We start from the raw sequence: 27,746 nt of genomic DNA on the forward strand, positions 1-27,746 counted from the left end.
TTCCTTGATGGCGTTGGTACTAATGTTGCTAAAAGCTCCCTCTATATTCAAGAAGGCAGCTAGAGTATACTGCTTGTACTGCAGCGACCGCTCAACCGTGCCAATTACCTCGTGGAGGGTGGTTTCTGTGGATTTTCCTATAAGGTAAGCATGCTGAGAAAGGCGTTCTCTCCATAATCGTCCTTAAGTGAATGTCCAGGACGCGCTCTCTAGGTCTTCAGCACGAAAGAGGTCGGGCTGATTGGTCGAAAGTCGTTCGCAGACTGCCCGCTTTCGGTACGAAAACCACTCGTGCGCGTCTCCAGGACTATGGTACGTATCCTAAAGAGATGCAGCTCTGGTAAATCTCAACAAGCCACGGCACAACCCTTCCCTGCTGCTTCTGTAGCATGACTGACATGATGACATCTGGGCGTGGAGATTTATATGCGGAGAAGCTGTTTGTAGCCCAGCCGATCTTATCCTCGCTAATTACCAATTTGATAGCCACGCACAGCTGGGGTGGCCGCAAATCCTCCAAGCAAGGTTCTGACTCACAGTCCTCCGGGGTTCGACTGCAAGAAAAGGAGGTTTATCATTTTCTGCTTATAGCATTCAAAAGAGACTAATTACTATTATCGGAAAGTGACTACGCAAAATATTACCTGTCAGGTGCTAAACCGAGGTAAGCGGTCTAAAGCGGAGTCCGTCATTGTTGAATTTAGTCGTCGACATTTTTTCGTATCATTATCGGTGATATCCTTCATGTGGCCTTGCCTGGAAGATGAAGAGGGCTTCAATGAATTGTGATATCTTTCCCCAAACACCTTGATTACATCGGTTGCCTCCCACCGAGTCATAAAATTTGGTCAAATGGCTCTGGATTTGGAGAAGGAGGCAAGTAGAGTCGGATTGAAGATAAACATCAACCTAAACAAAGTTTTGGTCGTACTCTGTCTTACTGAATTGATGAGTAAAATATCAAGGGCATCGAACATCGAACAGTAGAAAGCATTGCTTTTGCCGACGATGGCACCGAAGTCGTTGTTAGTGGATACAGTGCTAAATCCGCTTTCACTGTTTTATCTAAATCTGGAAATGAAACTATCTCACCACGAACATCAAGTTAAGATTGGCAATGTGTTTTCTGTGCTATATGGGAGCAGCATATGGAAAACAACCGCTACTGTTATTTAAAGGCCCCAAGCCCAAGCCAAATACCGGTTGATGAGAAAGTGGAAGGAGTAGCGAGTACGCCAGGCATTAAAGATGGCTAACCACTCCGTTAGTGATTACAAAATACAATAGTATCCTAAGATGGCTAGCGAATTGGTCACTCTAGAAACACATCCGGCAGAACAGTTGTAAAGAAGCGCATGCTTCTCGGGAAATGCTGGAGGGAATTAAAATACATTTCAGCATACCGCCAGTGATAGCGCATAGTTGTGGTTGATGCATTGAAGCCCATATATAGGTAAATGTTAAAGTTAAGCGAAACAAAGTAAGGAAATCATCAAATTGCATTTTGGCTTGTTTCTTTTAAGAGAGTTGCTACTGATTTAGTGTAGCAACCACATCTCTTGCGCTTGTGAAAAGTTTTGCGATTATTAGCAGAGAGGGCAACGCGTCCGGGATCATGTGTCGCGATTCTTCTAGAATGTCGAATCTTAGCATAAATACGAACGAGGGGAAAAATGTCCGCAGAATTGAATCCACTTGTTCAAGTTTCGCTGGGCCTCGATTTTTCGGGTTTATAACCGAGTGTCCACAGATCTTCATTCACCTCCACCAGCGAGCTTTGCTGTTTGTTCATCGCGTTATGGTGTCTCCTTTTAGCTTATATGTACTCTGCCATTGTGATGCATGCCCCCTCTCGGTCGTTTTTGCATCAAAGGATGGAGTTTATCCTGTCATAGCTGAATTTACCCTGCTCGAAAATGTCCTTCAGGACGGCCCTGCTTGACCTTAGATTATTCTCCATATCCCCACCATTGCGACATTCTACGCGCAGGGAAAGCTTCGGGATGGTGCACGCCGAAAACGTAATGTATTGGAGGAAGTCTTCCAGTACGACAGCACTGATTCCAAAGCGAAAGTTGGTGTAATGCTTGAAACTTCGACTCTTGGTATTACCCCTGTGTTGAGTTCCTACCCGTAAAGTTACGCTATTTTTAAAGTCCGCCTGGGATTGTGTTTCTCAGACTCTACATTTTTTTGACATCAACTGTGTCTAGATATAGTGTAGAATATTTGGGCAACGTGATTTTTCAATATTCCGAGTCGTTTGAAAATTACAGTGTTTGATAGGCAAAATGTCATTTGTCAGGTTTATATCGTTGAATCCTTCATTGAAAATAATTACAGCCAGAAAAGTGGCTATTTCTACGACCTTGGCCCCAGAAGAAGGTGTTTAGGAGCGAAAGTCCAGACCAATGCATTTAACGACTGATTGTTATTCTGTGTCTCTGCTCTTAAACATCTGTTCAAGAGATCAAATCTTCGTAGATTGGTTTGATGACTGTTTGAACTTCTTCAGTCAAAGGTGCCTTCTCGTGGTGGAAACTATCGAGTTCTCCTTTAGCTTCCGCTTTGCGCCATTTGCACCAACTGTCCTCGCCTGCTGGACAATTTTGATGCTGAGGATTTTCGTCTGTAGAACATTTATGGAAGAAAGTTGCCCAAATTTCTTGCTTCATTCCTTCTATGGAATTCGCATGTCGACGAATAGCTAGCCCAAAAAATGTAGTGAGGTCGTTAATAACCTTATCAGTAAGTTTTCTAGCCCCTTTCCCACCAAAGCCTTTGTGATTCTTCTTTGCATTTCTAAGTCGCGTTCCCATTTCTTTCTCGACATGTCCTACGCATTCCTTTTTTACTACTACGTATATTTTATTATTTGCAGAAATACCGGAGAAAACTCCAGCAAAATCCAATATACAATATACAAGACTTGTCGCAATTGGAACATCCATGTTCATGCTTGCTAAAAGTTTCTTTGCTGATGTTGATACGAAGTCCTTTTTCTTCTCTGATAAGTATCGATTCCCATGAAATACTCGTTTTTTAGTGCAAGCATGACGTTGAATGTTAAAGCGATCTCCCTTCGTACGATCCATTTAAAAAAATCACTGAACACACAAACAGCACAATACTTACAACAAAATATAACTAAGTATAGCTTGAAAGCCTTTTAGTGCTCACTCTAGACTGGATTATCCTTTTTATTCCAAACAGTAAATAAGTTTAGACAATTGATTGGTTTTCCATCTTTTTGTATTTATACCTGTGTTCGAATTTATAAGGCTCAGGTAAAAAACTAACAGGTAAAAGAAGATTCGATGCTCTTTCCCATCGAGTACTCTAGCCGCGGCTGCAAACTCCTTACTTGTTTAACACTGTAATTTCTGAACGACTGGGAATATCGGAAAATCCCTTTGCCCACATATTCTCCACTATATATAGATACAATCCATGCAAAAAAAATCGATTTCTCCAACCCGACAAATGGGATCACCCCCTTAAGGCAACCCCTTATTATTCTATTGGCAATTAGCATAGCCCCCAAAAATGGACTAAGACTTTCAATGGTTAAAATTGAATTCCGTCGTATTCCAACGTGTTCAAACGGATGTCGCCTGCTTGCATTTGACAATCAGCTGTGATTATAAACAATCCGAGGAATTACACTACCTTGGAATGGATGAATTAAACTCGGCTATCTATGGCTTGGAGTTTCAGGTATTAGTTCTGTTTCTGGTAGTTAGACGGTAACTTTACTAATTTCCCATATTTTAGGCTCGAGCACTGGCTGCGCAACAGGCTGAGAGCAACGAAATTCGCTTTTTCATTGCCACGCAATCGCTCAAGCCAAACAACCAAATTCACTTAATTGAATTCAACGAGGAAACTTCAGCTTTAAGTGCTAAGGTAAGTCACTTTGTATTGAACTCTAGAATTATGTTAATCTGTGTACATTTCAAATAACTTGCTCCAGATTTTCGCCCATCATATGGGAGAGGTGTGGAAGCTGAACAGCAGCCCACATGATTCCCGAACCCTCCTGTCTTGCTTCAGTACATTCAAAGGCACTCAACTAACCACTCAGACGGCAATCCTCAACATTCCTGAATCTCTTGATGAACAGCAAAACGTGTCGGATTTTCTCCAATTCGACAACATTGAAATTCTGCCGACAGAGGTAAGACGCAGTTTTCTCTCGATTGAAAATTTCATGTTTCCACATTCGTCCAGGAATACGGAGCTGAAGTCCGCACTACAGAGTTCCACCCAACCGACAGTCGAGTCCTCGCAACAGTTGTCGACGGGAAGATTATTCTCTCCAATCGAACTGAGTCTCAAACGCGAGTTGCTGCCGAGATCAGTGCAAAGAACACCCCAAAATTTTCTACGGGAAAATGGTCGCAACACTACCAAGGCAACAATTTTATTGCCCTTCAAGATTGCAATGTTCGTTCGTTCGATATAAGGGACTCAAACCACTGCGCCTGGATGATTGAGGACGCACATGGGCAAATGGTGCGTGATTTAGATTGTAATCCGAATAAACAATGTCATATTGTAACCGGAGGGGATGACGGTTGCATAAAAGTTTGGGACTGTCGATCAACGAAGCAACCAGTGTTCTGTAGAAGTGACCACTCACACTGGGTGTGGAGCGTTCGCTTTAATACATTCCATGACCAATTGATTCTATCAAGTAGCAGCGATTGTAAGGTTTTGCTGACTTGTGCTGGGAGTGTGAGCTCTGAAACAGTCGAAGAAGATGCTGAGCAAAAGAAAAGGTAAATGGTACATGTTTTTGTTTGGGGACGTGAGTGATTCGTGATTTTGGTTTGAATTCTAGAATTCCAGATGGACTTTTGCAGACATTCGATCAGCACGAAGACTCGGTTTATTGTGTCGAATGGAGCAGTGTGGACCCTTGGATATTTGCATCTTTGAGCTATGATGGAAGAGTGATTGTATCTAAGGTTCCAAAACAATATAAATATCAAATATTATTCTAGTTGTATAAAATATCTTGAACTTTTTGTCTTGGAGTTCAATAAATTATTTTGAATGTACTTTTGGAGTATTTAAATCAAATCGACAATCTTTGGCAGATGGCGGTTCTGTTTGATAGCTAAAGGAATGGTAATTTCCACCTCATTACTAGGTATGTTCTACTGAGACGCATTAATGGACAACTCGAAAGCTCTGTTGAGCGAGAACCTGCTGGGTTCTGCTCTTGATCCTCTTGCGCTGACCACATCAACGCCCTTCCGATCATTTTGGCTGAGTGTTCGGAGTTTAGAATTCCGTTTCATCTACTCTTCATCGATTTCGAGAAGGCTTTAACGGTAACGTCAAGAGGGACATTCCGGTAAAACTGATATCTACAATCAGAGCGATTAATTATGGCGTAAAATTCTACGTGTCGCGGGAGAGTAAATTTCAGATGAATTTGAAGTATGAAGCGAGGTCCAACAAGGTTACATTCTGTCACCGATACAATTACTTCTTGTAGTTCATGCTGCCTTGTCCATAGGACTACAATGAACCATGACATCTTTTTCCAAAGAAATGGTTCTTGATTTGGAAAGAGAGACAAGGAGATGATGGACTGGTCATCACCATCTTCCTTATCTGTGTTCACGCGGAGAACATCCAAATCGTCGATCAATTTGTCTATTTTGGAGGCGGCGATTTTCCCAACGTTTCAGCAAGACTTCGTTAACACCTAACTCCGCCGTGTTATCGGTCTACTCTGGCCTAAGGAAATCTCGAACGAAGAGCTGAGTCGACGTACAGGCCAGGCACCAGTGAATGTGTTAATTAGAGGAGGAGTGTATGCTTCTCGAGAAGACCTGAACCTGAATACTTCGGCGAGCCGGCAACGACGCTGTGTAGCGGCAGTGGACGCGCCATGGTCTAATTAGGAGATATATATTTCAAATATATACATATATATATATAATACTATGGGAGGGGGTCAATTGGAAGAAAACTTTCTTCCATTTTTTTGTTTAAATATTGAGGGTCCTAAGTCCGCATCCACTTGATGTCGGACCGCACCAAATGGAACTTGTTCCCATTTTTGTTGTCAACGGATCCCAGTTTTTAGGTTTAGCAACCCAAGCTTTCAGAAAAGCAAAAAAAAAAAAACACTAACGGTTTTTTTCCAGGGCGAATTATAAAAAGAAGCGTGTAAATGTGTGCAATCGCTTCGGACATGCTTCTAACGATAGTACCCAATTTGTACGTAGCCCGAAATATATATGCATTTAGTATATGAGGTTACATACCTTAGTGTGACATTTATTTTAAGTATTTACGGCTACAGTAAGTTTCCCCGGAAGAGATAACGTTTGTTAGTAGTGGTACGATTTTGACCAATCTTGAAGATATGCTGTTCCATACTATAGTTTATATTATGACTCGGATACCTAGTCACATCAGTGAGCGAGCTTGAAATCACCGTGCTACGGAAGCCTATGGCACGGCAGACCCCCAAATCCCCAAACTCATGGAAATTATATGAGTGCTACAGTAACAAAATTAAACAACAAATAAGTGGGAGCTCCTCTACACTGAGAGTCAGGTGATTACATCCAAGAATGGAGAAACTGGGAAGTGCAGCAATGAAGTCAAGGTTAACATTGCCTACTGCGAAAAGAGCAATTGAGAAAGGTTACTTGTTAAAAGCAGGGACGAGCGAGGGAAGCACAGGGGGGAAATTGGCCTTAATGGTGCAGGCGCTAAATGGTATTTGCCCTATCTGAAGGAAGGCCTGAAACTAGAAGAAGCATTTTGGAATGCTCAGGACAGACTTAAGCCTTCAGCATCAGAGCCAAGAAAGCGGGGAGTAGTGGAGCTTAATCAAGAAGATGCGAATGGCCCCATCAAGCCTACCCCGAGCCCAAGAGAGCGAAAATTCTGTGGAGGTTAGGGGTATTAGGGTACTAATACAGTAAAGAGGATTCGACTGTTCATACTGCCGAAAATTTTTCCGAAACAAATACTCATTCGTAAGGAGCAATAAACAATTGAGGACCTCATCATCACGGAAATGTCTGAGAGAGGGAATAAGGAGCTCGTCTTCACTGGCATATGCTCACGAACTGGTCTTATACTGGTAGACTGTGCGATGGAGGACACGTGTTTCACACGAAATCCTGAAAAAAAAACAGACTACTGTCCGTTTCTTTGAGGGCGGATGTTGCTTCACCTCTGTCGTGGGAGCAACCGGCTTAGGTTTAAACTATTAGGTGTCAATATGATCTAGACCCCTGTTGTGTTTGGGGGTCTACATATATAAGGGAGCACCCAGAGGCCACTTCGGTCCCCGGGTAGAGGAAGAGCAAATTCAAAAGAATTGCCTCTATCTTGGATGAGACTGATAGACTTCAGTTTTTTTTTAATTGGGTATTAGCTTAAAAGAGAGGTTCGCGAACCTAAAGGGCAGAAGGAAGAAATTAAAAGACGATGTCGGCTAACCATTTCGTCCAGGGCGAAGGCGACTTATTAGAGAGTGCCTCACCCCTGTCCTGGGAGCAGCGTGATCGAAACGATTAGCATGTAGTATACTTTATAAATCGTCGTCTGTTGCTTTTTTAAATAAGAAAGTCAGAGGTGAATAACTCTAGCAAATAAGAGTTTTTATTCAGTTGTTCCGATTCTGAAAACAAAAAAAAAAAAAACACAGTAAAAGCAAACATTGGATATACAGGACTATTATCAGACCTATGTTACTGTTTGACTGTGAAATTTAGACCATGATAACGTTTTCTCTTTGAGCGCGAGTCCTTCGACGCATACTTGGCCCCATACGGGAGGGACCAGACAGAATCTACGAAATCTTTGACCTCAAAAAATGGGAAAACACGATGTATGAATACACCAAGCCGCTGTCAGGATTTTCGTAAATGGAAGACGCGATTGGCGAAGCAAGATTTTAGAGGCCAAGGTTCCCTTTGGGCAGTCGTTTGTTTGGGATATGAGGGACTCTAAGTCCACATCCATTTGATGTTGTGCCGGACCAAACGAAGGGCAATTTACGTCCAGTTTTTTTGGTTCACGGACACCTTGTTTGGGGCATAGCCCCCAAACATACAAAAAGAAAAAAGACTAAAGCCTGAAATATAACAGCGGAATGACTGCGTGCGTGCAAAGTGAGAGAGCTGTCAAATGAAGTTCATTACACGGACTTGTATGAAAGAATACACAAGTCTGATGGGGAATGCAGCACGCAAAAAAATTCGGAAAATTGAACTTTTGTGATGCGTGACAAATAAGGACAGTTCACGTCATGTTGTAATGTTGCAATGTGGCGGCGCTTCATGTTTTCGGATGTTACTTTCGAATGTAATGAATTTGTTTTGAAAATTGCGGAAGGTATTGTTTACGTTGCAAATGCTAATTATTAATGTCACTTGCATTAGTCCCGTCGCTTCTATTCATAAAAATTGAATTTAAACCGGAGGTATATGCATTCTTAGTGGCACAACACGCTGTGTGCATTTCCAAACGAAACGGATTTGAGCGCTTTGCGAACATTCAACTGTCAAAACGGAATTTTAAGGAGCTAATTATTTAGGAGTGTTTGGATAGCTGAGTGGTTAGAGCACAAGGCTATCGTATGGAAGGTCGCGGTTCAAATCTCACTGGTGACAGTGAGATTTGTATCGTGATTTGACGTCGGATACCAGTCGACTCAGCTGTGAATGAGTACCTGAGTGTGAAATGAAGTGCTCTAACACACTTCAAGGCCTTGATCCAATATGGATTGTTGCGCTAAAAATTATTAGTATTAATTATTTACGAAATACATTTGTATTCACTTAGTATGTCAGGTAATTTAATAATCTCGCCCTCTTGGTTTGACATTTCGTCTCAATATGTTTGAACTAACGACCCACCAACGGACATGCTAAAATTGGCTCGACTAATTACCTTAGGCTCGAACGACATTGCACCCCATGTTTGCTTAATTGATAATACCTTCATTATCATACAACAAAATGTAAGTAAAATTTTTAAAAAATTCGAGAGATATTTATTATTAATATATTTTCAAAACCACCCGATATTTTTTTAAAAAAGGAGAGCTGAGCATTATTGCAAAATAGTAAATGCAACGACTCGAATTTGCACATTGGAGTTATTTGGAAGCCATGGAATGATTAACTGCAAAATGACACCTGCACAACTTTCAGCATATCATCAGCCCAGTGAGAGTGATACAACATTTGAATATTCATCAGTCTGCCTCATAAGCTCAGACGATCAGCAGGCGGCAATCGTGGCGAAATCTTGGGCTGCACATCAATGAAGGCAAGATAAAGTATATGGTGGCAACGTCAGGACCGAAAACCAACCAACCAACAACATCAAACCGCATTGGTCAAACGGGAAGAATAAAGATAGGAGAATACAACTTTGAGACCGTTGATAATTTCTCATATCTAGGGTCAAAAATCTACGATGATGAAATCCGCGTATGGTTGTTGGCAGGCAACACAGCCTATTTCAGCTTACAAAAACTGTTCCGCTCGAAACGTCTCACCATAAGGTCAAAGCTCTTACTGTACAAGACAATGATCTTGCCAGTTCTCATGTATTCCTCGGAAACTTGGCAAGAAAAATTGCGAACTCTTAACCACGTTCGAGAAAAGAATCCTCCGGAGAATTTTTGGCCCTCTTCATGAGGATGGTCGATTCCGTAGCCTACATAGCGACGAAATCTATGAGCGATACCATGACCGTCCGGTTGTGGATAAAATCGGGCTCAATTGGTGACGGTGGGCGGGTCACTTAATTTGTATGGATGAGGATGGCCCAGCCCGGAAAGTTTATAAGGGCAATATCTATGGTAGAAAAAGAATACGGGACAGACCCTGCTTGAGATTGAGCGATGGCGTAGGTCAGGACGCCAGACAGCTTTTAGGGATATCGAATTGGTGGACCTCGGCGCAAAACCGGGATGTCTAGAGTTCCTTACTAAGGCAGGCCTAGACCGGATACCGATTGTTGCGCCGTTGATGATGATGATGACACAGGTTGAGAAGATTATTTGCTTTACTGGCTAAAAATTTGGCGAAAAATAAAGTATTTCGGAGACTCCCCGGTCCCCGAAATACTGTATTTGTTTTTTTTTCATCAAATTCTTAGCCAGTAAAGGAAATAATCTTGTCAACCCGTTTGCTCATTTTTACTCAAAATTTGAATGAGAATTCGATGCTACTAAAGCTAATTGTTGAAAAGTAGTCATAATACTGGATCGCTCAGAAAATATTGTTTTGTGTGTGACAATGCCATATTGCTGATTGCCGCGAAAATCGAGCGATCTCTGGTCGTTGCGATAGATCGCTCTCTGTGTGCCAAAGGCTTAAGTCGGTTGCAGTTTGTAACGGCCCGTCATCTAATATAATATAATTGGTTGAAGAGCAGATACTATGCGTCTTACGGTTGACCCGATTTTTTTTTCATTCTAATTGCTCGGGGGTTCTTCGACATTCCAGTTTATGTTTTATTTTATGTTTTATTATTTATTTATTGTTATATGGGAACTGAACATGGTAAGTGACTTACTGTTTCTCTGCACAAACACATACCAGTACCAGTATTGTGTGAAATATCAAATATAGACTCTTGCACAAGAACCATTTCATAGGTGTACCCGGCCTTCCATCAACAAATATCCAGCTCACCAGTGACCTTCCGGAGCGGCAAATTGGGGCTTTCCCGATTCAGAAACAAACCTCCCCTTACCACTTCCAAGAGTGAGAAAGTGGTTTAGCTTCCTTACACATTGCATAGAGAGTTGCACAATTGAAAACAAAATAAATGCGGTCTAAAGAATTATAATTTATTTACGTTTATTTGCTATGTACACGACTAAGGCACAGCATCAATACATTACAAATGGTAATTGTAAATGTCCTTCTGAGTATCAAAATAGACACAAATAAGTTTGTGCTGGTTATCACAAATTATAAAAATATACAGACTACAAAATAAAATAAGGAAGACGGGAAAGAAGGAAATCAGGTAAGAACGGAAAGTGATCACTGCATTCTCGTAACGGTATCGACCTTCGCGAAGTACCTTAATTTCCAGTAAGAACTAGCCGAACCAATGAGCCCCCATGCAGTCCCGTGTCCAACCAGTTTGGCAAACCCAGCACCACTCAAATCCACAACCTGCGCGTGTGCACACCATGTGCATGCAGCCACCTTGAAAGAATAAATTATATATGCTTAGGAAGTAGGCTAAAATAGTGGCGAATAATATTACCATCACGTTCAGTAGGCGTTCTGCACTTTGGGCAAGGCTTCGTCAGGACCTTTATAGTAACCGTTGATGCTTCGTCCCATCTCGCTTCAGCTGCGCGCTATATTATTAGGATTATGTTTTTATACTTATGAGAGTTGGATTGAAAATAGGACTTACCGTCGGGTCCACCGAATATTCACATGACCCCGCCGAGTTTGTAGTGTCTGCATCTTGAAGACAAGCACCCAGATGATATCCTTGACGACAATTTCGACAGAAGACATACTAACAAAAGGAATTACAAGTGAAAGGTCATAGAAATGAATTTCATTGGAGCTTACACCACAACCATTTTGACACTGAACCCTTCGGCACTCTGGGTCGACGATTAGTCCCATTCCGCACCCTGGCTGTGGACACAGAACTCCTCCTACTTGCAGTACATACTCTTCCGTTGCGAACCTCTGATATCGTTCATATTGCTCCTTCGTGAGCAACTTGAAATGGTGAATTTCTTCAATGAAGGAGTTTTCACAGCCCGCCGGGCATGGGAGAGTGTAGCCAATGTCTGGGTGAGGGATGAACTGCCGATCCATTAGGCGAGACGAGCAATAGTGGCGAAAGCAATCGATACAGGTAACGTGTTTTGAGGCGCATGGGAACAGGAGGACTATTTCGCTATAAGGACAGTTTTTTTGAGTAGGGGTCATTGGCCTCCAATTATCTGATGAAGGACAGTTTCAAAGAAAAATTCTTTACCTAACATCAGTACAAGCCAAACATGGAACTTTCCTAATATTCATATTGACTAGGTTCAGTGGAGCAGCGAAGTCTTTTTCGCCGCCTGAGGGATGCTCCGCGCATTTGAAGTAGAATTCCGTAAACGGCGGATCTCCTGCTTCGTTATCCTACACACCAAAGTCAAGTAGACAAATATTATTGCTTGTTATTGCATCAGACAAAATTCAAATCAATTTATCTGTTGACATTTTCAGATAACATAACTTAGCAAGTGAAAGATAACACTTACTACGCAGGGAGTTTCACTGCTTTCGCAATGCCCAGTAATTCTTCGCGGTTTGAGGACATCATCCCAGCATTCCGGGTCGCGGTGGACTGTGAATGCTCCACCCTTGCAAAGGGAACATCTGACCCGCAATTTTCCCTTGCAAAGTTTGGCGCATTGTGAGCAATGTACGAAGAAATGAGCTCTTGTCTTCTCTCGTTCTGGAATTCGAGAAGGATTTGTTGTGAGTTTTGATTTGGGGGAAAGTTTGCCGCTTTACCCTCTTCGGATATGTTCTCCCGCTCCTCATTTTGCAGTTCCAAATCAACTAGAGTTTCGCACAATGGCTTCGATGGCTCCTCCAATTGCTCTTCGGGCAGGTCCAATTCGAGAGGTTTCCTTGCAAGTCCGGTCTGTCGAGAGCGAGCCTTTACTGCATGTAAAATGCTCCTTTGACCTAAGTCGCATTCCTAAAGTGATAAATATTGAAATTGAATCGATGTTGCGATGAGCAGTTTCTCCCTACTCACCTCGATAATAGTTGAATCACATAATTCCTTTCCAGCAAAGATTATTTTCATCTCATCGGGCTGTAGTCCTAGTTGTGGGGCGACGATCTCCTTTACGTTTTTAATGTCCCATTTCGGATCCAGATCCACCGAAAGAGTGTTCCCCGTGTTTGTTTTGATGTAGATACTGAGCGAATTGGAAATTGTTTTGCGTCCAAACGAGAGTATTTGCAACATATTGTGAACCAGTGCCCGCAAAAAGTTCAGCAGGAAACTCATGACTCCTGCGAGAGGCCGTCTTTTAATGGATTTCTCTCGTTTTCCGCCGTATCAAAATAAAAGTGACTATTCTTATCGTATAAAGTTTTTCTGCGGTGTTGACAATTAACATCTGATAATCATCTGTTCATGTTTGTTACAGCGGTTGCTAGAGGATTCTGTATAATAAGCGTTTAAAAAGTGATATGTATTGAATTTTTCATTTGGAGGCTGGAATTAAATAGGATATAATTTGATAAAATAGTAAAGCTCATGGATTTTGGGGATTTAAAACTTTTTGGGACGCAAAGCTTGTAAATGCGGAGATTTTTCTCAAAATCTAGTCTCGAATAACCACTTCCAATCGAGTCCCCTCTGACAATCAGGTGAAACTGAATACTGAGGCCATCTATAACAAAGTCCTCCGTAATACTTATAAGGGGGAAATGGATGACACAATAACCGCAGCTACCAGATGTCATGGAGCAGGGACTTTACAGATAGAAAAAGGAAGCCTCGGAGAGCCAGTAGGTGTATGAACTGAGGATGGTGAACTACACAATAACCAGAATATCGGCAGTTTGGAGATGCCCCCAACTAAAGACGAGGGTCAAATGATGCCACCACCAAGTACGGAGAAAATAGTTCGTACAATTTATCGGCTTAAGAATCATAAGTCACCAGGAGCCGATGGAATTACAGCCGAACTGGTTTAATATTGAGGCGACCAACTGCATCCAGGGATTCATCAAAGTTTGGAACAGCGAAAGCTAGCAATAAGGTATTATCTACCCCATTAATGAATAATTCTTACGTGAGGAATTCTCTATGCACGCTCCTTAAAAGAGCGCACCCACTGGACCGGAACGGCACGACAGTTTTGTTAGTGTCCACTAAGAACGGCAGCCAAAGGGTAGTATAGGTTCCAGGGCGAAACGTGGGTTGGTACCCACGATGGAGCATAAAACCTAGGAAACGGCTGCTGAACCAACACCAACAGCTCTACTACCAAACCCTATCTCCACCTCCACGTGGTGATCGCTGCCAGTTCTTTCTTAATGAGAAACTGCAGATGGAGAAGCCTCTTGCGCCTAAATACGGGACAAATTGAACCAATGGGTTCCAGGTTGGGGGTTGGGTAGGGCTGACAACGTAAAACCGATGTTACGACGCCAAGGAAGGAGCTTTGGATAGGGTGAATTTTACAACGACGGACCCGATAATGACAACGGATTAACAAACGACGTAGGGACGGAGCCCGTATTCAGGCGATACGTCGGCTCTCATAGCTTACATACTAATGATAACGGACTGCGGATTATTCAGTTAGCAGTATCGTACGAAATGGTTGTTGGAAGTACCTGGTTTGCGCGGAAAACGGTCCACAAACTTACGTGGGCCTCTCCAGATGGAACCACTTTCCAGCAAATTGACCACGTGCTGATTGAACGCTGCCACCTCTTAGCCTTTAGCCTTGATGAATGTCAGAACATATAGTGAGGCCAATATAGACTCGGACCACTATCTCGTTGGCATAGTGCCCCGAGCTCGAATTACGACACCACCTACAATCCCCTCTGACAATCATGTGAGTGAATACCGAAGCTATTCACAGCACACCGCTCCGCAACACCTATAAGGGCGACATGGATGCCGCAATAATCCCAGTCAACAGAGATCTTGGAGATGAAGCATCAACAAATGATCTTCACAACCACCGGAAGAACGTTATCATTGATACGGCTACAACAATACTTGGACTGAGCCGCAAGAAAAGTGGGAGAACCAACAAGTTTGTGAACTCGAAAAGTACAGGGAGCAACCGCACCAGGCGCGGAAATTTTACCAACAAGTCAGCAGGATGAAGTCTTGCACACCTCGATGCTCATCCTGCCGAGACAAAGAGAGAAATCTGATTTCCGACAGGCAAGCGATAGAAAAACTGTTGAAATATGGATATCAGTTGCACCATCTCTCACCATCTCGACTTTAAAGCCGCCTATGATAGCATAGCCAGGGTAAAACTGTACACGGCCATGAGAGAATTCGGTATCCCGACGAAATTGATAAGACTGTCTAGGCTGACCCTGACCAATGTGCGAGGTCAGATAAAAGCAGCAGGAATACAAGACCATTCCACATCAACAACGCCCTACGACAAGGGGATGCCCTATGATGCATGCTCTTCAACCTGGCCCTCGAGAAAATGATCCGTGATGCTGAGGTAAATGCAAGTAGTACGATCCTCTTTAAGTTCACCCAGCTGCTGGCCTATTCTGACGATATCGACACCATGGGAAGAACCACCTGAGACGTACAAACTGCCTTCATCCAGATCGAGCAGGCGGCGATTGGCGCGAGATTTTGGGCTGCACATCAATGAAAGCAAGACAAAGTATATGGTACAACATCAAACCGTACTGATCAAACGGGAAGAATAGAGATAGGAAACTACAACTTAGAGACCGTTGATAATTTCTCCTATCTGGGGTGGAAAATCACAACCGATAACAGTTACGATGATGAAATCCGCGCACGGTTGTTGTCACCCAACAGAGCCTATTTCAGCTTACAAAAACTGTTACGCTCGAAACGTCTTACCACCGATGATCTTACCAGTCGTCATGTATTCCTCGGAAACTTGGATTCTTAGCAAGAAGAATTGCGAACTCTTGGCCACATTCGAGAGAAAAATCCTCCGAAGAATTTTTGGTCCCCTACATGAAGATGAACGATTCCGTAGCCTATATAACGACGAAATCTATGAGCGATACCATGACCGTCAGGTTGTGGATAAAATCCCGCTCAATAGGTTATGGTGGGCGGGTCACTTAACCCGTATGGATGAGGATGATCCAACCGGAGAGTCTATAAGGGCAATATCTATGGTAGAAAAAGAAGACGAAGCAGACCCTGCCTGAGATGGAGCGATGGCATATGTCATGACGCCAGACAGCTTTTAGGGATATCGAATTGGTGGACCTCGGGGGGGGGGGGGGGGTATGTCTGGAGTTCCTTATTAAGGCAGGCCTAGACCGGATACCGGTTGTTGTGCCGTTGATGATGATGATGATCAAAATGAGATGAGAATCGATCAAAAAGCCGATTGGAGCAACGAAGATTCTAGATGCAAGTTGTTAGTTTGTGAGCTTGTGAATTGAATTGAATGGACAAAGGCTAAAGAAAAAGGAGAAAAGATGGATATGTATTATATTTGCGACGAGTCACCGATGTACACAGTCATCAAGTTGAGGAAGCTATTATACAATGACGGAAGTCAACAAACAACAATCAAATATTTAAAGGTAGACAGGTAGACAGACGTAGGAAAATCCTAGACAAGACGAAACAAAGAGCTTAAAGGTTAAGATTGACTCAGACAATTCTAGCATTTCTGGATTTCGCCACTCTAGAGAGGCGATTGGTAGAGCATTCTACTGGAGACCAAGGCTCGATGTGGAGTGTTATGCTATTTATCATAAACAGTCTCCCCTTGCCAACAATCACTCAAAAGACGGAAATAATCTTGAAATCTTTTTTTTTCGATTATCCTTCAGGTTTCATGAGTTCGGTATTTCCAATTTTAATCAGTACAGAATAGACCCTGATCCTTACTCATACTACAGCTACATATCCTTTTTTCGTGAAAATTGCTTGCCCTTCTGAAAGTTGACCAATGAAACTAGCGAAAATTTACTTCATCAAATCTTATTTACTCATATTCTTCTCTATCAATAGCTCATTAGCTACAATTTTTCTATTGAAATTAGTAGGTATGACCAGTTTTTTGATTGATCTCACATGAAACCTCAAATTTTGATTACTGTTTATAACTAACTTGAAAAATGCTCATTTATTTGAATATTGTTGAATGTTTTTTTTCGGCTCATAAAACATTATTTTATTTCGGGTTGTTGAGTAATTTATTTTGTTTTTGTTAAAATTATGCTAATTTTGCTACTATGGTCACTATTGTGAAATCATCCATTTGTATTTAGATTGTTATTGAATCGCAAAGACTGAAAAATATGGAATAGGATTCAAGTAAAAGTAGTTTTGAATGTTTGAATTTTGAGTTGCAATTTCTGTTGGTGTAAACGAATATTTCACCGTTTGATCAGGTTTGAATTATCAAAATTTAAAAACCGTGGTGTTCATTACCGTCCGAAGTTATAAAAATATAATATTCTATTGTTGCGGTGGATTGCTATTAATATATTAATAATACGGTTTCATATCCGCGAAACAATTACCACCTGTTTATGTTTTAATCCAAAAGTTTTTAAAAAAATTAACTTTGAATTATGATTTTAGATTGAAAACAAAAATATTAAATTTATATTTTCAATAATATGAAAGATAAAGTATACTTTCAAGATTGTTTGTATACAGAAGGCTGCATCCCAGCAGACTAGACCACTTATTACAAATATACTGTGAAAACTCCAAAACAAAGGTATTGAATCACTTCTCTGTTAGTAACACTGGTATTTTATGAGTCCGGTATTATTTTAAGACTGGCTTCACAGTCTATTCTAAATATTTCCTAAAAAAATTAATGATAATTTTCTTAAAACTTACAAGTATTTTATATGATGGTGTTTAATTTATATTGTTTTAATGTCATTATTAATCTTAATTCTTGTTTAATACAAATTGTGACAGAAACAACAAAGAATGAACCTCACATACATACATTGAGAATTTTCATCGATAAGGCACTTAAAATTACATACATACATATTTTCAAAATTCGATATTTAGTAAAATTAGATTTTGTTATAAATTTTACAAAAATTAGTAATGATTAAAAAATCGGTCGAAGTATGTTTTTCTTACTGTGAAATTGTATTTTAAATGTGATCAATGCACATAAAATTAGTGACATTTTGTACGCAAACACTTAGAGTGATGTAAATGATTGGTTTTTCATTATTCATTTCTTTGATTCAACATTATTTTTGTAAATATTTAATAAAAGTAATATTTGTTGGACAAAAATATGGCACAGTTTAAACTTTGTTCATAGTATAAAATCAAAAAATCTAAAATCACGAATTGTATAAAATGGAGTTAGACTTAAAATAAATTAATTTATGTTGTTTATATTATGGTTATGTATGGTATTTTTCTAATATTTATAAATTGTCTACCTAATATAGTACAGATTTGGAATTATTTGTATATAGATGTGCTTTAGTTTTATATTAATGATTTATACTTGCAATGTTAGCTTGTGGATTCATTATTAACAATACTAGTTCATTAATTTTTAATTATTTAAAAAGTGTTCATTTAATTAATTTGTGGTTATTTGGCATTTTTCTTTCTAAATTATTTACTCTGCTCAAGTAGATAAATATGAGTTAAATAAAATTAATTTGTTTCCGTATCCTTTGGTTTATAAAATCTCATATAATTTGGTCTTTTCTCATCTAATTTTCAGAGTTTAATTGATTCCTTTCACATAAAGCACTGTAACTAACTTTTCTGCGTCAAAAATTCATATTATATTAGAAAAATAATAATTATGTGACCATATACACAGAGGAAATATTTCCAATGATTTTAGAGTAATTTGTAGTTTTCTTAATTGTTATGATTATAATTTTGATTATTATGAACTTAATGAATCTAATTTTGGCAGATATATGTAACTATTTAGTGCTATTAATTTTTATCTAATGAAATATGTGAATTTTTCAAGTTTTCATTTTGATTTCTTTACAAACTTATTTTATCTTTGCTTTTGATTTTTTCTATATAATTTTGTATAGTTTTTGTATAATATGAAAAACGAGTATATACCATATGTACAATGCTAATTTAACTAACTTGTACTTTATTCCTTATAATGCAAGATGGTTTTTACGCATATCATCTGAAATTTTGTTAAAAGTTCACTTTCTACATTCTTTTATTTTTAAGTTCTAAATTCTATTTGAATTGGAAGAGGATGTTGTTTGCAAATCAATATCTGGTGACAACGATAATAAATACATGACGAATTGATGGTGCAGTCGGCGAGAGATACCATTAAGACGAACTAGTTTCCGAACTGGCACCCTCGGTCAGGGTGTGAATTACTTGGTCATCGATATCTTCGACCCTAGTGCCTCGATGGTGGATTACTTGGCCGTCGTTACATATAATGCTACAAGTAATCTACGATAGTCCGCTGAGACTCGATATGACCGAAGAGTCGCGCCTGGTCGGTTATGCAGACGACGTTGCGGCACTTGTTGCCGGACGCATTGTTGAACAGGCGCAAAGTAAACTTGGCATATTGATGCGACGGGTATGCGGATGGATGACTGCTCACGGTTTCAATCTTGCGCTGGAAAAAACCGAAGTAGTCATCCTGACCAGAAGGAGAATCCCGATCCTGCGTTCCATATCGATCAGCGAGTTGACTATAGAGTCAAAACCAGCGGTTAAATACCTTCGTTTAATGCTCGACTCGAAGATGAGCTTCTTCGAGCAAATCAAAGTAGGAGCGGACTGGGCTGCAGCTGGAGTCGCGGCCTTGATTCGGCTAATGGCGAATGTCGGGGGCCCTATATCAACTAACTATAGGCAACTAACTACTTATGGGAGCAACGCAGACGGTTCTTCTCTATGGCACGGAGGTATGGGCTGATGCCCTTGACAAGGAGGTGCATCGTAAACGCCTCGCTCAAGTGCAGAGGCGAGGAGCTTTGCGAGTGGCGTCTGCTTATCGCACCGTCTCCGAACCGGCTGTGACGGTGATCGCGGGAGTGATCACCGTTTCCCTCCTTGCCAAGGAGCGCAAAGCTATCTACCGTCGTAAGGGCGAAAACTTAAGAGAGGTGGTTGCCCGTGAAGAACGTCAACGCACCCTTACCGAGTGGCAACTTTCTTGGCAAAATGAGCCAAGGGGCAGATGGACTGCGCGGCTCGTCGACAAATTAGACCCGTGGTTGAACAGAACGCACGGTGAGATTGATTACTTCCTTACCCAACTTCTAAGTGGGCATGGAGGATTTCAATCTCAAAGCACAGGATTGGGAAGGCGCGATCTTCTGATTTTGTGTTCTGCAATGGAGTGGCAGACGATGCTGAACACACTTTTTTCCCTTGCGAGAGGTGGGACGGCTTTCGCCAGCAGCTCTATGCAGACACAGGGGAGCTCACTCCAGAGAACATTGTCAGAGAGATGCTGAAGAGCGCTGGCAGCTGGAATCGTATTGGGCATTATGTTCGGGCGCTTCTCATTGTGAAGAAGATTGAAATCGACCGGCAGAGGGATCGGAAGGAGGGAACTAACAGCAACTCCCCTCCCTCCCGTTGGTGAAAGGAATTCCCTGACTTGACGGTTCCCAAAGCCGGGAGAGCGGGGGGTTAGCCCGAAGCAATGTGTCAAACGGTTCCAGGCTAGTTCTCTGATGACAGGGAGGTGTTTAGTTGGTAGTCCGCCAGCATGCTACTGCGAGAGTTCAACACTCCGTGCGTAAACGCATTCACCTACCCTACTCTAAAAAAAAAACAACAAGTACTCTGGAAGAGATGCCTCAAGGCCCGCTATTGTAGGATATAGGCATGGCGTAACGGAATGACGGATTGGTTTCCCACACATTCATCTTATAATGGTCGCAATAGACTAGCTAGTTTGAAATGGAGTTTTACTGAGTTATAAGCCTAACGTGACGGGGCTAACTATGGTCGAAGGAGGCGGTATTGATTACTGACAGTAAGAAAGGAGCACGGATAATATTCAGGTGAGTGACTACACGATTACTTCAAAACCGATTACTAAATACCCAGCACCGGTCATGAAGGATATCGGAGGTCCTAAATAAAGCTTCAGAGTATTTGCTGAACTTCTTCATACATGGCACTGGCCTGCGGGGGAGAATTAGGATGTGAGAGAAATAGGAGCATCTCTTGGTGACGATAAGGGCATGTATCCCAATTATTGTAGGGATGGTCCTGTGAGGCCCAATGATAAGTGAGCCATGTTGTCTACACGTGAAAAGGAGAATGAATCAGAAGAAAGAACAAAGAACCGAAGAATAGAAAGCCAAGAATCACTGGAGTAATCACAACAATTGTAGAATGATTCCTAGGAACCAAACATTGATCTTTCGTGTTATTTAGTGGGTTTAGTGATGGCACCACATTACACAATTTCTGACAGAGCTGCGGCTCCTAAAAAGCCAGTTAAAAACACGCCTTGAACCAGCAATCCAGAATGGAGGCCAGTCGCCTAGATATCACAGTTTCAGGTCAGCAAGATTAAGTGCTTAAGTCCAAGGCTAGATTTTAGACAGACTGGTAGAGCAGCCGATGCCCTCAGGAGAGTAATGAATCGTGTATGCAACTCCACACAATATAAAAAAAAGAAAGGGCGATGTCATACCCACCATACTAAGCAAAAATTTAGCAGCATTAAAGCATTATGTAGAATGTAGCGGCATTGAAGCATACAAGTGGAAACTCAAAATAGAACCCTAGAGAACCCTCAGCGGTCTCTGTTACAAGTTCATTCGTCCCAAAATCACTAGAATATAGTGTTATCCTTTATGGCGTTGATGATGAGCCTAGTTAGCCATAATCACTTCTGCAAAGACTATCCAGAACACAAGATTCGAGAGCTTTGTAGTTTATGTTTGAATGCAGTTGAGTAGAGAGTTATTTTATTTTATATTAAGCAGCGTATCACCAGTTCCCATCATAATCAACTGCGCAACAACCAGTATCCGGTCTAGGTCTGCCTTAATAAGGAACTCGAGACATCCCCGCTGTGCGCCGAGGTCCACCAATTCGATATCCCTAAAAACTGTCTGGCGACTTGGCCTACGCCATCGTTCCATCTCAGGTAGGGTCTGTCTCGTCTAAATAGATATTGCCCTTATAGACTTTTCGGGCTTGATCATCCTGATCTATACGGATTAAGTGACCCGCCCACCATAACTTATTAAATCGGATTTTACCCACAACTTGACAGTCATGGTTCCCCTATTGGCAGTTCATAATTTCATAACTAAAGTACGTCCCGGAGCGCCGGTCCTTGGCGCGTATACAGATATATATGAGACGTAAAAAAGCTGCTCTCAGAAGGCGAGACTCAAAACGAATCTGGGCCCTACAATAAAATATAGCACAAAAATCCGCCGACCCGCTTAAGACAACTGCCTAGTCCGCCTACTGGTAAATCCACTACTGTTTCCTTCAAATGAAACTTGACTATATCCCGTGTTAATCTGTTTGGTTCTACTATTAGGTACCAGTGTAAGCAACCTAAAAACTATGAGTAGTATTCCTGAAAGACTGTAGGTCGTCAAAAAAGTGGATTGGGATTATTTCCAAAATATAACGACTGTAATTTCCCTTTTATAATAGTGAACTCTCAAGGAAAGGAAATGAGTTTCACTTATTGAATGGTAACCAACTGGTCAGTAGTCTTAGCCGTGGGAATTTACATTTGTTCCTATTCCATTAATGTTCTATATTTGCTATTTATTTTTTTTTCATTCCTCTTCAAAATAGAAATATAAATTGCATATGCTTACTATTTCTACTTTGTATGTACATAATATTTTCAAATGTAAGAAACTAACAGTTTGTTCGATGTTTCATATTCGAAAAAAGGGAAGTATTAAAGTTGGTCCCTAAGGAAAAAATCAATAAAATATTTAGTTTCATTTTTTTCTTCGAAAGATATGCTAGAATGACATGTTAACATATAAAAAATAAAAAAGGTACAAAAAGACTTTAGTGTAAATGTATCTAAAAAGGGACATTCGAAAGTTCCAGCAATTGTAAACATAAATTTAAGGAAGAATATTCTGCTTTCCTTGCCATTTTTAAGGTTTTTTGAAAACGAAACCTCATTTTAATTTAGCTATTTATCCTAAGTTTTTGATCTGTGTTTGTTCATCGGAAAGGCACAAATAATTTAACTCTTTTTTGTTGATAAATTTAATAATTCTTCCGCTTAAAATTTGGTTATATTAATTAAAATAATTTTCAAAAGAGAATTTATAAGCAATTTGCCAAACGTGTCTATGGGAGGAAATTAAACAATGAATGACATATATATATATCAATTTAAATTATAAATTTTTTAAAAAAAAGAAAAAAAATCGTTAGAGATTCAGCTTATTATTATTGAAAAAGAATTTTTTATTTTTATCGTTCTTCGTTTTGCTTTAGTTTGATGAGTATTTGGAATAAAATGAATAAAAAACAATTTAGTTTCTTTTAATTTTTTGAACTATGGGATAGCATATAAAAGTAATAGGAAATTATTATTTAAAATATAAAAAACAAACAAAAAAATTAGTCTTCATATTTCCTATTCATTTTATACATTATTTTACATTTGTTATATTTTACTTAAAAAATCTTTTATAAATCATTTTAGTTTTTCATATTTGATTTTACATTTTTTTTTTGTATTTTATCTTTTATATTTGGAAAAATCCGAAACACTTACCTATATGACTATTTGTAGTATAATAGAGTCATTTTGAATTTTATTCAATAATCACTACATTGTATTTCATTGAAATAATTAGTTTCTATAGGCGAATCGGTTGAACTATGATTTTCAGAGTATACGTCAGGTTGTACGACTGTAGCTCCTATGTGGAGATTATAGTGTGGACCTTCTAAAGAGTCTCCAGCTTCCCATGGTTGGGGACTGAATGTGTCCGGTTCTGATTCGCAAAAGTAATCAACCCTTTCGGGAGTATTTAGAAATATTTCCGAAAATCGGCCGATTTCTGTGGAACCGAAAGCTTGTTGGAAGCCTGGTAATGGTGTTATGTCCTGTGAATGAAAAATTTTACTCAAGTTACTCATTGGAATTTGTTTAAAATTGAACTTTCAATTTCTTGAAATAATAAATAATTTTAAGCATCAAATGCAATTTAATCCATTTAAGGTAAAACAAGGAGTCAAGCAGTAGACTGTAGGATAGACTGATGTGGAATAGAACCTTCTGGTAGCCAACCTATCTCTCTCTAGGGTTAATGTGCGACTCCCCAGGAGCCAAGCCCCTCATCTACCAAGACCGTTAGTGGGTCCTGATAGTCACACCCTGTACGTAGTGACCCTACTATTAACAAAATGCTACGAATCTAGACCGAAGAGTCTAAAAACACCTTCCCCAAACTAGGATGTTATGCAGACGGTGCCCATTGGATAGTTTGTAGTCGAGGGTAACCGCCTGTATTTGAACGGAGCCTCACTAATACCTGGTCGCCTTAGTGAGTAAGCCTGACTTTACCATGCTAAGGGGGCCTATGGCACGGTGGACCGCCTAACCGCACACAAACTGGCCCATCAGCTGAAAGCACATCGCCGTAACACCGAGAGCCAGGTAGCCATACCCAAGAAGGGAGGAGTTGGGAGGTTAAACTGTGGAGTCAAAGTCAACATTGGCCTACTGCGAAGACCACAACCAACAAAGGTCCCCGCTCAAAAAGCAAGCACAAGCAGGTCCATAGCACGGAAAAAATGGGGTTGCACCCGAAAATGCTGCACTAGATATACACTGCAATAGCAAAGCCAATGATGACCTATAGGACGGTAATCTGGGCAGAAACAACTGAATTTAGCACAATAGCAAACTTTAAAGCCTGGCCTGCGTGTGTATCAGTGGGGCAATGAAAACTTGCTCAACGGTATCCCTAGAGGTCCTTTTCAGGTTAGTAATGCTAGTATGAATCAATGTTCTGTCCGGGGCGAGGAAATATCCTTATTTCACTAAGACGTGTTTTTTCCGCTAATGCCTTATAACTAACTCAGTTACGACTCGGAACATAAATTAGCCAACAAGATTTGAAATTCATGGTGGGCGTTGAGAGATACTGACCCACATATTAATTTTATATTTAAGTTGAATTTTACCTTAATTTCTTCACGCATTTCTGGTGAATATTCACTATCTTCTGTTGTGATTTTTTTCCGTGATTTTTTACTAGGTATGAAGTCACATTCGAGCACTCGATTTTTATTAACAAAATTTGAAGGAGATGCTGGTGCATCAGGTAATCGCCGCCTAACTGATTTGGGGCTGTATTGTTCATTCCAACTGTAGGGTGAACAATTTGAATATGGAGACTGTTGACTACATGTTGTCTGGCTTCCGGTAAAATAATTGGTTTGATTGTTTGACATGCCTGGAAATTCAACTGGAAAAGGCGTTTCCGCTCGATTTGACGGTGGTGCTGGTGATCCCTGAAAATAAATGAAATAAACAAAATTTCAGTTATTCAATCATCAAAGTATTTATTTTGGATTGATTGATTGGAATGTACTCGTATATGGAAGTTAATGATTTTTATATCGACGGTCTCCAATTCAGGAGGGCGGAACGACCATTGCCACCATTTGGAGGCTCTCCTTAGCTACTTGGTATTGACTTAGCCGACAGGGTTGATGCCCCGTTTGTCTCCTCGTCACAGCAGAGCACCAATTTCCATCAAGGAGTGCATATTTGCCACAGCATCTCTTATCTTTACAAAAAACCCTGTCCCTGAACAACATGTGGATTGAGACTGACGTTTTGCCCACTACCTTCCCAACCTACTCTAGCATGGATTGAAGCGCTGATAAGACGGGGATGGAAATGACTGAACCAATATGTTTCTAGAAATACTAATGTGTTACTTTGTTAAAAAGGACACATAGGAGGAGTAAATTAAGTTTCTGGGGGACACGGAATGTACGAAGTAGCTAGCTAACCTTTAGCCCTTGTATTGATTGGATTGGTCTGTCAGTGCGTCGACAGCAAATAGATGGTTTTCTTTTGTGTGTTTCCCATTCCATGAGGCAAGTTCTAAACAATTGTGCTCGCAGTCATGTGCTGGCAACCATGTGACTCTACACTAATGCACTGCATCACATACGTAGCACTAATACCAAAGTAACGCGCAAGTGATCGAAGAGCATCGAACATATGTAATGATTTTCTTCCACCATACAAATTCAAGCAATACGCCGGGAGACGAACCTACTGTGCGTAGTCTTCCTAATTTCACCCTTGGGAATTGTTTTGCGTTGTAGCAGGTGTGATCAAAGCGTGTATAAAGTAGTGGTCAAAACTTTGGAAACTTTCATTTAAAATGAATCAAATATTTGCCAAATTTTTATTTTTGGGTTTTCTTATACATTTTTTTTTATAGTGGGCCTTTATTTTATTTATATTATTACCGTTAATTCGTTAATTTAAAATACAAACAAAAAACTTTCGTGTGTGGTGGTCATTTTTTCAACCCGTCAAAACTTTGGAATCTTTTGTCTTAGAAACAATAACAATATGAAAAAAGGAATATTTTTTGGCAACATCTTGTTGAATAGGCTCTAGTCTTTCTTACTGCTTCACATCTTCGTGGAATAGATTCAACTAAGTTCATTATTATATCAACTAGGGTTGGGAACTATGTGTTGGAGAGCAGCCATTAGTTTAACTGTTTTAGAAAAGTTTTGATCTGAAACACGTCAATCTAACTCTTTTCAATAATGCTCAATAAGATTCCGGTCAGGACTTTGAGAAGGCCAGGTTATTTTTGCAACTTGGTTGTCGTTTGGCCAATTCTGAACAAACAAGGACGTGTGCTTAGGAACGCCATTCTCTGAGAAGACCCAGTATTTTCCCATTTTGTCATGAGCATATAATAACATGTGCTTTCCCAAAAAGTCACAATACATTGGAGATCTCATAACTACTTCAATTTGAATCAATGGACCAACACCATCGAAAGAGTTGCGACCACATGCAAGCTCTTCAGTGATGCGGTATACATTCCTGAAATCATTGTAATCTGCGGTATCGTCCGCTCCCTGACCAGTGTAATAGCAAATTCTCTTTTATCACGGCATACACTACGCTGAACTTCTCGGGACTTTGCTCGGTGTCGGAGTTCGAGCGCGTTCAGTAGAACCTTCAACGCCTCCCGTTCATCGATCCGCTTCCATGATTCCGCAGTCAGCCAGATCTGATGAAGCTCCTTCGGGACGTCGCCGACTGCTTGTGTACCAGCCGGGAAAAGAGCGCTTTTGATGGCGGCCAATGCTTATTCTCATCATTCTCTCTCTTAGGCGGGTTAGTCATTATATCTGCGGTTAAATCAGCAAGATAGCTCCCCAACTGTCGGGCGACAGCTGGGTCATACAAGCGGTCGATGTTGAACTTAGAGTGTCGCAGCTCTCCAACTCTGTGAGAAGTGGCGGACGCAACATGCAAGTGAACGTAAGCGAAAATCAGATGGTGATTCCTTTTGAGGCCAACGTCAGCGCTTCTCTTGTAACGCACATCCAATAGACAACTACTAAATCCACTGCTGATCACGAAGTGGTCGATATGATAGCTTGTACGGCATCGGTCAGTTGAAACCCAACTGACTTTATGGTAGGCTCTGAGCTCGAACAATGACGAGGCGGCGGAAGTTGCAGAAATCCGCGAACCTTTCACCACTACCGTTGCGGTTGCCAATACCGTGTTTCCCCATCACATGTCCGAACAAAATGTTGTCAGATCCCACCTTGGCATTCAGATCACCCATCAGGATCACAATGTCACTTTTAGGAAGCCTCCCCTGAACTGCGTTTCATTACTCGTAGAGAGCATCCTTGTCCACTATAGCAGAAGTCTCCGTTGGTGCGTACCATTGTACAAATGCGATGCTCCTTAACCTGGACCGAAATCTTGCATCTTCTGACTTCTCTTGACCTGGCAGCCGGTTTCTGAC

General features: G+C 40.7%; 3 protein-coding genes across 4 annotated transcripts in view; 1 reads left to right on the plus strand and 2 right to left on the minus strand.

The window, feature by feature from the left end:
• Window positions 1–3,636: 3,636 nt before the first annotated feature.
• On the plus strand, window positions 3,637–5,063 carry LOC119648294 (EARP-interacting protein homolog). The gene is made up of 5 exons (XM_038049954.1): window positions 3,637–3,717; window positions 3,775–3,906; window positions 3,974–4,177; window positions 4,231–4,781; window positions 4,844–5,063. The coding sequence occupies exons 1-5, from the start codon at window positions 3,676–3,678 to the stop codon at window positions 5,004–5,006; spliced, it is 1,092 nt and encodes a 363-aa protein (XP_037905882.1). The 5' UTR covers window positions 3,637–3,675; the 3' UTR covers window positions 5,007–5,063.
• A 5,768-nt stretch (window positions 5,064–10,831) lies between these two features.
• Window positions 10,832–13,156, minus strand: LOC119649773 (E3 ubiquitin-protein ligase parkin). The gene is made up of 8 exons (XM_038052074.1): window positions 12,790–13,156; window positions 12,540–12,729; window positions 12,284–12,480; window positions 12,013–12,161; window positions 11,595–11,931; window positions 11,431–11,538; window positions 11,275–11,371; window positions 10,832–11,213 (listed from the first exon to the last, which is right to left on the minus strand). The coding sequence occupies exons 1-8, from the start codon at window positions 13,045–13,047 to the stop codon at window positions 11,104–11,106; spliced, it is 1,446 nt and encodes a 481-aa protein (XP_037908002.1). The 5' UTR covers window positions 13,048–13,156; the 3' UTR covers window positions 10,832–11,103.
• A 9,476-nt stretch (window positions 13,157–22,632) lies between these two features.
• The window catches only part of LOC119650427, a 40,201-nt gene continuing 35,087 nt past the window's right edge, over window positions 22,633–27,746 (minus strand). The window contains exons 4-6 of one of the 2 annotated variants that reach the window (XM_038053242.1): window positions 24,904–25,233; window positions 23,486–23,820; window positions 22,633–22,658 (exon numbers count right to left, since the gene is read on the minus strand). In XM_038053242.1, the coding sequence (XP_037909170.1) occupies window positions 23,530–23,820; window positions 24,904–25,233 (621 nt within the window). In that variant the 3' untranslated portion in view covers window positions 22,633–22,658; window positions 23,486–23,529. Of the gene's footprint in view, window positions 22,659–23,251; window positions 23,821–24,903; window positions 25,234–27,746 lie in introns of those variants that run through there. The other variant, XM_038053241.1, reaches the window with a different exon arrangement.

The sequence above is a fragment of the Hermetia illucens genome, chromosome 2 (assembly GCF_905115235.1).
Source record: "Hermetia illucens chromosome 2, iHerIll2.2.curated.20191125, whole genome shotgun sequence".
Classification (NCBI taxonomy): domain Eukaryota; kingdom Metazoa; phylum Arthropoda; class Insecta; order Diptera; family Stratiomyidae; genus Hermetia; species Hermetia illucens.

Excerpts from the sequence above, each read along its gene's own strand:
- LOC119648294 (XM_038049954.1), top strand. The coding sequence starts at position 3,676 with ATGGATGAATTAAACTCGGCTATCTATGGCTTGGAGTTTCAG. Across the intron at positions 3,718-3,774 it reads TCTATGGCTTGGAGTTTCAG|GCTCGAGCACTGGCTGCGCA; the intron begins GTATTAGTTCTG and ends CCCATATTTTAG. Across the intron at positions 4,782-4,843 it reads GATGCTGAGCAAAAGAAAAG|AATTCCAGATGGACTTTTGC; the intron begins GTAAATGGTACA and ends TTTGAATTCTAG.
- LOC119649773 (XM_038052074.1), bottom strand. The coding sequence starts at position 13,047 with ATGAGTTTCCTGCTGAACTTTTTGCGGGCACTGGTTCACAATATGTTG. Across the intron at positions 12,481-12,539 it reads GGAGAACATATCCGAAGAGG|AACGAGAGAAGACAAGAGCT; the intron begins GTAAAGCGGCAA and ends CTCGAATTCCAG. Across the intron at positions 11,539-11,594 it reads AGTGTCAAAATGGTTGTGGT|TATGTCTTCTGTCGAAATTG; the intron begins GTAAGCTCCAAT and ends TCCTTTTGTTAG.